This window comes from Bos taurus, chromosome 16 (genome assembly GCF_002263795.3).
Source record: "Bos taurus isolate L1 Dominette 01449 registration number 42190680 breed Hereford chromosome 16, ARS-UCD2.0, whole genome shotgun sequence".
Lineage (NCBI taxonomy): Eukaryota > Metazoa > Chordata > Mammalia > Artiodactyla > Bovidae > Bos > Bos taurus.
The window spans coordinates 67,009,882-67,022,349 of record NC_037343.1 but is presented as its reverse complement, the minus strand read 5'-3'; the positions used below and the strand labels follow the sequence as shown (position 1 = coordinate 67,022,349).

Genomic DNA, 12,468 nt, shown 5'->3' with positions numbered 1-12,468 from the left:
CTACCCAAGCCCCTTTGACATACATCACATTATTTTAGTACTTTCTTGTTTCCTGCTCCTACTACAGGCTCCAGGCTCATCTATATTTTCCCTGCCACAGCCCTAGAAGTAACTATTTCTCCTAGAAGCTCTGGTTCTTTTTAGTGGAAAAGAATATTAGAAAACAATATCTGAATCTATGTGAAATTCCTTAATGTTTTCTGGTAATTGTTCTTAGAACCAGTTTATAGTGACAAACATTCACATACACATTTTTTCTCACACATAAATGAAGGCAAGATCTAGTATCCAGGCATCCCTCGTTTGATTGCACTTTGATTTACTGTCCTTTGCAGACATTGTATTTTTCACAAACTGAAGGTCTGTGGCAACCCTGCATTGAGTAAGTGTACTGGTACTATTTTTCCAAAAGCATTTGCTTACTTGCCATCTCCATCACATTTTGGTAGTTCTATCAGTGTTTCAAGGCTTTTCATTTTTATTATATTTGTTGTGGAGAGCTTTGATCAGTGATTTTAATGTGACTACTGTAACTTGCTAAAGACTCAGATGATAGTATTTTTTAGCAATAAAGTATTTTTTAAAATTAAGTTTTAAGACATAATACTTTTGTACATCTAATAGACAGGGAAACTAAAAAAAAAAAAAAGTGTGTGACTCACTTTATTGCCATATTTATTGTGGTGGTCTGGAACCAAACATGCACTATCTCAGATGTATTCCTGCACTGTGAGGTGAATTTGATGGTAGAAGAATTTTTCTATAAAGTAATTTACTATACAGATCAGGGCAGCAGCTCACAAGCCAAGCATGGAGATGCTGAACCAAGTGTAGATTTTACATTTTTAAACAACTGGAAAAAAAGCAAAATAATAATATTTTGTGACATGTAAAAATTATATGAAATTCCAACTTCAATGCCCATTAAGTTTTATTGGAATAGTCATGTTCATTTGCTTGGGTACTGTCTATGGCTACTTTTACTTCTACAACGACCAAATTAAATTATTGCAATAATTACCAAATATGGTGCTCTCACTGCTTCTCACTGTTGTTCAGCTCACCATAAATTTCAGTGACACAGTTATAACCCAATAGCATTTGAAGTGCCACAAATATCACCATACCATGATATTTTATTTTATCTTTATTACCAGTGCATATGCCTTACATCAAAACATTGAAAATAAAAGAGAGAAAAATGGGCTTTTAAAATGTAACATTTTTAAAGCGCAGCACATTGTAGATTATTCTGTTCTTAAGTTCAAAGGAAAAGCACTCAATTTATTTTTTAATAACAGTATAGCTGTTTTGAAAAAATATAGTGTTATTAAAATCAGTGTATACTAACTTTACAAGACTAAGCAGTCATCACAATATTTCCCACTCAAAGAAAGATAACAGATAAATTAATTTAAAAAATGGAATGTTTCCTTAAGCAGAATTTCTTCACAAAGATAAAAAGTCAAAATAAGCCTATAATTTAAGCTTCTTAGTGGCTCATTTGTTAGCCAAGGAAGGAAAGCCTTTAATTTAAGAGTGATTTAAGTATAATAAATCAAGAGTGATTGCATTAGCAAAGAACTGTGTCTAATCAGTTTGTTTAAGACTATTAGATTTTCCATAGGAATAATTGCTTGAAGAGTTGAGAACATTGACAACATTAATAATTTTATTTAAAGGGACTTTTCTGAACAATATTCTTGGCTCTTAATACACTGACAGATGTTGTTGATACTGCTTCGTTGTCTTTTATTTGATGAGTCAATGCCATGTTTGAATATACTGAAGAATTGGCCCCTATGAATAGCCTGCATGGAACTGCAGATAAAAATAGTTTCAAAGAAGTTGAAAAAACATTAATTGATTACAGTCTGAAGTGGAATCTGTTATGATGTGCTATAACTGACGGTGATAAAAAATACCATTAGTTTAGAGAAATTTACTAAGGTTATTAGAGAAATTTACAAGGCTTATTAAAATGTAAGGTTTTAAAAGTCTATCTTTATTCTTTGTAGTATTAATCAGCAAGCACTTGTGTAAAACATTCATGAGTTATTGAGCCAGTACTGTCCTTGGTATATCTTACTCGCTCTTATGAACTTAAATACCATCAGTTCCATGAATTTTTGTCAGAATTAAAAGGTGAATATACTGAATTATCCTAACTTACAGCGGTTTAATGTCTTAATGGTGGAAAAGTTACATTTTAATTTTTTGAGCTTAGTACTAAGACTGAATTTTCTTTGAATGAGAATTGTTCTCAAACACCATTATTGCCTGTTGAATGGCTGTGGAACTTAGTTTTACTACAAACTTCACAATGTTTCTTAATAAATTCAACCTAAAATTATCCGACAAAATCAGCTCTTAAATACAAAATCTGTTGTTTGAATCATAAGTAATCACAAGTTGCTCTATGCATTTTCCACTCTGTCAAATAAAACTTAGATCTTGATTTCCCTACAAATTTGCAATGAATATATTTTCTGAACTCAACATTCAGTTTCAATAACATTTGTCAGACTTTGATGCAAATGCAGAATAACCTTCCACATTTAAAGTTCATATACCTCTGAAAACGAGGTCCTTCCATCTAACCCTCAATTGTAATTGATTAGCTGGTTAGCAGAATAGGAGGGTGAAAGTCAAATATTGAGAGAATATAACAGAATTCTACAAGTGCCTTTCAAGTAATGAATATAATCAATTAAATCATGTTTGTGAAATGACATTAGTATTTGAATATCTATTTCCATGAAAAGACATTTTCAAAGACGAAATACATAAAATCTCATTAAAGTATTAACAGATGAACATCTGAATTCAACTTTGGTGATAGTCATCATTAACTTTGAACTCTCATTAAAATGTTATCCTTCCAAAGGAACTCCATTCTCTTTAGTAGACTTGTATTACAACATATTTTACAATTTTTATAATTACCAGACAGAATACCAAACAATTGGTAGATATTTATTTCTATTTTTTATGTAAATACCTACATAATATCATTGATTTTCTCACAGTCTGAAAAACCTAAAATATTTTCCAACTTTGTTGTTGTTCAGTCGCTCAGTTGTGTCTGACTGCAACCCCGTGGACTGCAGCATGCCAGGCCTCCTTGTCCCTCACTATCTCCTGGAGTTTGCCCAAGTTCATGTCCATTGAGTCACTGATGCTATATAAAGATCTCATCCTCTGCTGCCCTCTTCTCCTTTTGCCTTCTATCTTTCCCAGCATCAGGCTCTTTTCCAATGAGTCAGCTGTTCATATCAGGTGGCCAAAGTATTGGAGCTCAATCTTTCCAATGAGTATCCAGGGTTGATCGATTTCCTTTAGGACTGACTGGTTCAAACTCCCTACAGTCCAAGGGACTCTTAAGAGTCTTCTCTAGCACCACAATTTGAAAGTATCAATTCTTCAGTGCTCAGCCTTCTTTATGGTCCAACTCTCACAACCATACATGACTACTGAAAAGAATATAGCTTTGACTATACGGACCATTGTTGGCAAAGTAATGTCTTTGCTTGTAACTCATTCGGCTTGGCATTTTGCATGATGTACTTTGCATATAAGTTAAATAAACAGGGTGACAATTTACAGCCTTGACATAATCCTTCCCCAGTTTTGAACCAGTTAGTTGTTACAAATAAGGTTCTAACTGTTGCTTCTTGACCTGCATATAGATTTCTCACAAGGCAGGTAAGGTGGTCTGGTATTCCCATCTCTTTAAGAATTCTCCACAGTTTGCTGTGATCCACACAGTCAAAGGCTTTAGCATAGTTGATGAAGCAGATGTAGATATTTCTCTGGAATTTCCTTGCTTTCTCTATGATCCAACGAATGTTGGCAATTTGATCTCGAGTTTCTCTGCCTTTTCTAAACCCAGCTGGTACATCTAGACGTTCTCAATTCAAGTAATGCTTAGGCCCAGCTTGAAGGATTTTGAGCATAATCCTACTAGCATGGAAAATGAACGCAATTGCATGGTAGTATGAAGATTCTTTAGCACTGCTCTTCATTGCTATTGGGATGAAAACTAACCTTTTCCAGTCCTGTGGCCGTTGCTGAGTTTTCCAAATTTGCTGGAATATGGAATGCAGAAGTTTAACAGCATCATCTTTTAGGATTTGAAACAGCTCAGCTGGAATTCCATCACCCCTCACTAGCTTTGTTCATAGTGATGTTTCCTAAGGCCCACTTGACTTCACATTCCAGGATGTCTGGCTCTAGGTGAGTGACCATATCATCATGGTTATCCCAGTCATTAAGACCTTTTTTTGTATAGTTCTTCTGTGCATTCTTGCCAGCTCTTCTTAATCGCTTCTGCCTCTGTTAGGTCCTTACTGTTTCTATCATTTGTTGTGCACATTCTTACATGAAATTTTCTTGGAGAGATGTCCAGTCTTTGCCATTCTGTTGTTTTTCTCTATTTCTTTGCACCGTTTATTGAAGAGGGCCTTCTTATCTCTCCTTGAAATTCTTTGGAACTCTGCATTCATTGAGTTGCATATATCTTTCCCTTTCTCCCTTGCGTTTTAGCTTCTCTTATTTCCTCAGCTATTTGTAAAGCCTCCTCAGACAACCACTTTGCCTTCTTACATTTCTTTTTCTTGGGATGGTTTTGGTCCCTGCCTCTTGTACAATGTTACGAAACTCTGTCCATAGTTCTTCAGGCATTCTGTCTATCATATTTAATTCTTTGAATCTAATCATCAATAGGTAAATCTACCTATTTACCATCTTGCCCTTTATAAAAAAGGTTTGTCAAGTTCTGCTATAAATAATTAGTTAATATAAATTCAAGCTACCATTTTTAAATCTTAAGAAAGAATATTTACTCAGACTTTAAATTTTAATTTCAGCCTATTGACATTAATCTGGAAATGTATATCAATTTTATGGCTCAAATTGTCTAAATAAACTGGCTAGCCTAATTAGTTGGATGATACCTTAATGAAGTCAAGAACATAGGTTCAAACAACCCCTTACCCTCCATGAATGTTTTACAAAGGAATATCACTTGTACTGAAAAGGGTTTGTTTAAAAAGTTTTTATTTATGAATTGAGAAAAATTACTCAAAAAACATTTCTAGCTGACAGCAGAACAATATACCATCTACTGTTTAAATTTCCCAGATAAATATTTCTTCCTGCTTCAATTTAATTCACATATACTTTTCTGAGTCCTGTACTTCTGTTTGAGTAAAGGTGTTACAGGTAAATGCTATGAATCCATTGTACATTAAAATGTACCATGTATATACACTCAAAAACTTTTATACCATTTGGGGAAATTCTCAGATCTGAAACTTATCCATGATTAAGTTAAAAATCTTCACCTCAAACTACTAGCTATGAATTTGCACAATCTCCCCATAGGTTATTAAATGCTCATTTATTTCCTTTTCCTTTTCACATTAATTTCCCCCCATATCTTTTATTTTTCACTCATATTTTCTCTCCATTTCTTTCCTTATTCAGGCAAAATGTGCATTTCTGCTTTTCAGGTACATCAGATCCACCTGCTTTATCCTCACATAAAATGAATGAATTAGCTGCGGTGAGAAACACATTCTCAACCTGAGATCTATATTAGCATTTCTCACAGTTCATCCAAGTATGGTATATGTTTCATTTATTCTTATAAATAAAAACATTTTCGCAAGTGAAATAAAATAAGCTTAAGATTACACACTCAGAGGTGTAGACAAGCTTGCCTGAGAAGAAATGGTATTATTTCCTGAATTATAATACTTAAAATTTCAGTGTTACAACCCCTTTCATCTCTGACAATCTCAGAAGGTTTAATCATTCATTACAGAGTCCTCTCTTCTGTGCCTGAGGGCATGATACTGAATGAACAAGAGGATCTGAAATGAAAGGATCCAAGTCCTATGGAAGTAGGAGTCCCATTGAATCACCACAAGTATTCATCACAGACTTGGGCAACAACACAACAATGTAGAGAAGACTACCCAAGAGCTTAAGGGAGATATTGCACCTATTGTTTAAAAGCCTGGTTCTGGTAGGAGGCCAGTGGTAGCAACAGTACTTCTGTTTAACTTGGATGCCTATAGAGCTAATTTTTCAGTAACATTACTGTGCTTTGGAGGACATGTCTATTCAAGACTAATTTCTTCCACACGCTTCTATTTATAGACAGAAATGATTTAAAAGCCTGTATTAAGTAAAATCTTTGATTCAAGAAAGCTATTCAAACATTGTATAAAGACAACTAACATTAAAAAGGAGATCTGCAATTCAATGAGGTTATACAGAAATCAAGCTATATTCTATATACTTCAAGCGGCAAGACAATAGAATAGTAAGTAGATAATAAAAGTTAGACACAACTTAGCAACTAAACCACCACCATACATATTTATTGAAGTTTCACTGTAAGCCAGGCAATACGTGTAAAGTATCCAGCAACTTATCCTTACAATTTCATTATTTAGTTCAGTTCAGTTCAGTCGCTCAGTCGTGTCCGACTCTTTTGACCCCATGAACTGCAGCACGCCAGGCCTCCCTGTCCATCACCAACTCCCGGAGTTCACCCAAACTCAAGTCCATCCAGTCGGTGATGCCATCCAGCCATCTCATCCTCTCTCGTCCCTTTCTCCTCCTGCCCAGGTGCTATTATTATCCCCATTTTAGAAATGAGGAACTGAAGCTCAGAGGGGTTAGACAATTTGTTCAAAGTTGCAAAGCTAGTAAATGATGTAAGTTGGATCTGAACCCAAGTTGGCTTACCTCAGAAGCCCAAGTTCTTATTGATGACCAAACAATCACTGTCCAACAGAAATACAATGACCATATATATAATTTAAAATTTTCCAATAGTCACATTAAAAACTATGAAAATGACACATTTTACTTAGTTCAATATATTTAAAATATCATTTCAGATGATAAAGTTATTACTTAAGTATTTTCCTTTATATTTTCATATTAGGTTTGTCTTTGAGATCTTTCCTGGTAGCTTAGCAGTAAAGAATCTGCCCGCACTGGAGGACATGTGAGTTTGATCTCTGTGTCACGAAGATTCCCTGGAGAAGGGAATGGCTACCCACTCCAGTATTGCTGCCTGGGAAATCCCGTGGTGGGCAGAGGAGCCTGGCGGACTACAGTCCATGCAGTTGCAAAAGAGTCAGACACAACTTTGTGACTCCACAACATTTTATATTTACAGCCTGTCTCAATTTGAACTAGCCACATTTCCAGTGCTCAGCAGTCAACTCTAGCTGATGGTTACTCTACTGAAAAGTTTGTCACTAGACAATTTATTCACTGAGCAAATATTTCTTGAGAGCTACTGTATGCCTGTGTGCATGCTATCAGACATTAGAGAACATGCAAAGCAAGGTCCTTCTGAAGTTTACTCTCCTTGGTGAGAAACAGCAAATAAGTAAATAAACCCATAATTAAGCAATTAAACTATCAAACAGTGATCGGTGCTCTAAGGAAAACTAGGACAATGGAATAGAGTCATTCTGGGATTGCTCTGGATTGGGAAGATCCTGCAGAAGTTTCTGAGGCATCTGAACTTCGCCTGAGAGTCATATGCTACAGAAAGAAGACAGTTCAGGAAGCAGAGCCACCAATAAGCATGACTGACCTGATGAGTTCTACTCCTTTCTATGGTGTAATTCTTTGTGCCTGCAACAGAATAATCAAATACCTTCCATGGCTCCTGGCATAAAAATAAAATGACTTTAGCGGTCATCTTCCTCAGAGGATATTGAAAGTTTTAGTGAAACAAGGGCTACATACCTCTGATGGGGACTTAACTGAAAGAAAATAACAGCACTGCTTAAAATATTTAAATTATTATCATGCGGTCTGAAGAAAGGCCAAGATAGAATGAAAATAGAATAACTGACTTGGTTGCATACTATCAACTTCATTTTATTTCATGCACCTCTACTCTTTTTAGAGCTCTTTAAAAACCTCTCTAGGTACACAGACATTTAACTTATCTTACACTAACAAATAAGGGAATACCTGACCTCTTAAGTGAGATCATATGAAAATCACTAGACCCTGAAGAAATACAAACTCAATGATAAAATGCATTAAAATTGGATACAATGTTCTAGCTTAAAACAGAAGAAGATAGGCTTTTTCCCTTGAAGTACCATTTAAAATTATTTTGCATTGAATAAAAGAGCAGTTAACAGAGTCAACCCTGATTTTCAATGTATAATGAGAACTATAATAATAGTAGAAAGCATAAGAAAGTCACACTTACTATAGATTGTCAGTTTTATATCCTTGGCTTGTTTGCCAGCTGCATTGGACACAGAACACTGGTAGCGTCCCTTGTCACTTCTTCGTGCATTCTTTAAATGTAAAACTTGTCCTCTGTCTAGAATTTCAATATTAGGGTCTCCCAAAAATAAAGGCCTAGAAAAAATACAATTTTATTCTATGGATCCATTTTCATTTTCCTAAACATTTTCTGTTTTATTAATCACAACAGAAATCATTAAGTTGTATGAGTTTAAAAACAAAATAGATCAAAGTTGAATTTTTTAGTAGGAATCTAAAAAATGCAATGATATGATTAAGTACTCCTGTTCAGAAGAGTGGGATTATTAAATCACGTTATTAATGAAAGTTAATTATCACTTTGAGATGAAAGATTCTTCCTTTTAAACTTAAATTGTTGAACAGTAATAATAAAATATTTTATTTCATTCATTCACCACCCCCTCTCCTTTTTAAATTTATATAGATAGTTTTTCTTTTCTGAATGATGGTGGAAAATTTAAGTGTATAGGAGCTTCAAGCCAAGCAATATTACTTGTACACTAATATTATAATACCTGGAAAAATATTCGCAATATATAGTTATTACTAACTAAAGACAATGAAGTCAAGTTTCCTAATAAGTAGGTATTATAATAAATATGAATGCTTTCATAATCATTAATACTGAAAGGTATTTATCCCAAAGGTAGTTCATATACATTTGCCAAGGAGTCTTTTTCCACTATTCAGTCATTTACCAACTACTATTATGTGACTGCTTTACGTTTGGTAGCAGCTTTATTTAATACTTAAAACATCATGGTTATTAAAGTCTATGATATCTTAAGAGTCATACCTTTAAAATCCCATTGATATTCTTTCAGGAAGACCTATATCTGGTTTTTAAAAAGCTGCAGGGAATTTGCCACATGATAAATGAATGCAGTCACTATTAAGACTACAAGATTAAAGTCACTACTAAGACTACAAGATTAAAGAAAACACATTAAATTTTCTGCGGCAGCATCCCTTACTATTCCTTGGTATGACACTTTGTTTGAAGTTCCCTAAAACTGACAGAATCAAGTTCCTTACTTTAATGTATTCTGTTTAAAGAAGTGGAATACTTGATAATGCTACTCAAATTTAAGCAACTTTAAAACTTTCACTGATTGATCACTATGCAAGTTTCATAAAAATTGAAACAAAAAAAGCATTATAATAAGGAAAGGTCTTCTTGGTTTATTGCCCCAATGTGAGTCTTTCCTCTTAACATTGTCAGTTTGTGTTCTTTCACAGATTTTTCTAAACCTTTTCACTCATAAACGTGTTGCTAAAGGAATCTCAAGTTGTTATACATAAATGGCATTGTATTATTGTTCTATTTTTCTTTTAACTTGACGATAGCTACGGAGATAATTTTGGTACCTATATCTTGATTTTCTTTTTAATTGCTGTTCAGTGTTTCACAATATGACAATGCTGTATGTCACCTATCCATTCTCCCAAGATCAAGCTTTAAGCAGTTTTCACTTTCTGCCATCATTGTTTCAGAGAGAATTAACATACAAGCCTTCCTGTGGAACAGACAATTGACATCCCTTTCCTAGACAATGGAAGTATAACTGCTGTATTAGAGCACATGAACATTTAAATTTTAATTGATATCAACAAATTGGCTTTCAGAGTACTAATTTATTAATACCTTGTTCCATCAGAGTATTATATCCTAACCTACCAAACTATAAGACAACAACTGATATTTTTCAAACTTCTATTTTTTTGCCAAACTGATCTATGAAAAACAAAGTCACGTTATTTTTGCTTACCTTCTCCAAATTATTGAAGGTGAACATCTTTTAAAACATTTATTGCTTAACTATATAACTTTCTAATTGCCTGTTTATACCCTCCATACATTTTCCTATGTTGTCTTTCTTGACATATAAAAACATTTTATACAATCCTTTGTTTCATACACTGCAAATCTTTACCTTTTGCTACTTAAGTCTTAGACACCTACTTTCAGAAATTATAAAAATATACAAACTGTGACCATGCTGTAATAAATAAGCTCTCGTGAGCAATACAAATCATTGCACCTATTATCAATGTGGGCAAACCTCAGCAGCCCTTGAACTTGAAGTCTGGGGAACATTTAATTGCTCTTTAGGGGGTGTTCTTTTTGCCCATATAGTAAACTAGCTTAAGTATTTATCTTGATGTTATAAGCAAATTTAATTTTTTAATAATGCACAAAATTCCATGTAAACACAAGATTAGTTCTTTATTTGGATCTTGTATTTTTTCATTTGTTGCTCTTCATGTATATTTGTGCTTAGTTGCTTCAGTTGTGTTCAACTCTTTGCAACCCTATGGACTGTAGCCTGCCAGGCTCCTTTGTCCATTGGGATTCTCCAGGCAAGAATACTGGAGTGGGTTACCATGCCCTCTTGCAGGGGATCTTCCCGACCCAGGAATCGAACCGGGCACTCCTGCCTTGCAGGCGGATTCTTTACCAACTGAGCTATCAGGAAAGCCCTTGCATATATTCAGTGTATAACAAATTGAATTTCTCCATGTCTCTAAAATAAATTCCTAGCATTTATAAAGCATCTTATAATTCATAAATTTGAGACTATTTTTGAATATTGCTTTTCCTTCATGTTCACTTAAAACACTGTAGGTGGTAAGATAATTAAGAGGGAGAAAATCCACATCTATTTACAAACAGTTGGACTCTTGCAACAAATATAGAAAAAATACTCACTTGCCATCTTTTAACCAGCGAATAACAGGAAAGGGGGTGCCTTTCACCTGGCATTCAAGGGTGGTATTCTGGTTCAGGACAACTGAGACTTCACCAGGGGAACCAGCACCTATTATGGTGGGCGGGACTTAAACATAGATATTTTATCATGAAAATCTATGACTTAGCAAAAAGAGTAGAGGAGGGAGAGAAGATAATGATTTCTATAATATTTCAACAAGTTTTAATGTCAACAAGAAAATATTATGCAATAATCCCTTTTCATATCACATCTGTAGACCCAAATATCAAATTTAAATATAGGAACACATTCATGAAAGATCTGACAGCGGAAAATTACTTGGAAGAATTGTGGTAATAAAGAATTCATTTTGAGCAACATTAAATCAACACACAAAAGGGGTTTAGAATATAAATGAGCAGTGAAGCTCATATAATGAAATTTACTATGGTTATCCATTTAAAATAATGAATGACATAGTCAACGACAATCTGATAATGTTCAAATTCTACATATTATGCCATAGTGCTGTTTGAAATATACTACCCTTTTCTCTTTTAAAGGCCTCCTATGCTAAAATTGCATGTCAGATAAAATGTTAAAAGATTCACATTATATTCCATGTGAAAAGGTGCTAGTTTTTATTCTTAGAATTATCAAGCATATTAAAGAGCTCCCATAAACTTCTCTGATCTTCAAATCCTCCCTTCACATCCTGTTATGGTGATTAACCATCTGCAGAGCTATGTGTTGTGCTGTGCTTAGCCGCTCAGTCATGTCCAATTCTTTGGGACCCCAAGAACTGTGTAGCTCGACAGTCTCCTCTGTCCATGGGGATTCTCCAGGCAAGAATACTGGAGTAGGTAACCATGTCCTCTTCCAGGGGATCTTCCCAACCCAGGGATTAAACCTAGGTCTCCCGAACTGCAGGATTTTTTTTTACCATCTGAGGCTCCAGGGAATGCCACTAAAAGGTATCAATGCCGGGAGGGGCGGGTGGTGATCAAATTTGTTTTAAGACCATGCTGGCTTCCAAATGAAGACCAGATTCCAGTGGCAAAGAGTGGATGAAGTGGACTTGTTAGGAGGCTATTACATTAATTCAGTTTATAATTGATATGGGTTAAGAAGCAGACTTAACAGGATGTAGACAAATTCACAGAGTTGGGCAGAGGGAGTTAGGAAGAATCGGTGCCAGGTTGTGGCAGAAGCGGTGGTACTGATGGTCACTATGATGTGGGTCACTGAAGGTGACCAGAACAGACATTTACTGAGACCTTTCTGAGTGACTTCCCTGGTGGCTCAGACTGTAAAAGCGTCTGCTTACAATGTGGGAGACCTGGGTTCAATCCCTGGCTCAGGAAGATCCCCTGGAGAAGGAAATGGCAACTCACTCCACTATTCTTGCCTGGAAAATCCCATGGATGGAGAAACCTGG

The 12,468-nt window shown here is 35.0% G+C and overlaps 1 protein-coding gene across 3 annotated transcripts in view; it reads right to left on the bottom strand.

The window, feature by feature from the left end:
* The window catches only part of HMCN1 (hemicentin 1), a 540,104-nt gene that overhangs the window by 223,386 nt on the left and 304,250 nt on the right, over positions 1-12,468 (bottom strand). For all 3 annotated transcript variants that reach the window (XM_010813560.4, XM_024976236.2, NM_001192537.3), the window contains exons 29-30: positions 11,030-11,156; positions 8,258-8,412 (exon numbers count right to left, since the gene is read on the bottom strand). In XM_010813560.4, the coding sequence (XP_010811862.2) occupies positions 8,258-8,412; positions 11,030-11,156 (282 nt within the window). The remainder of the gene's footprint in view (positions 1-8,257; positions 8,413-11,029; positions 11,157-12,468) is intronic.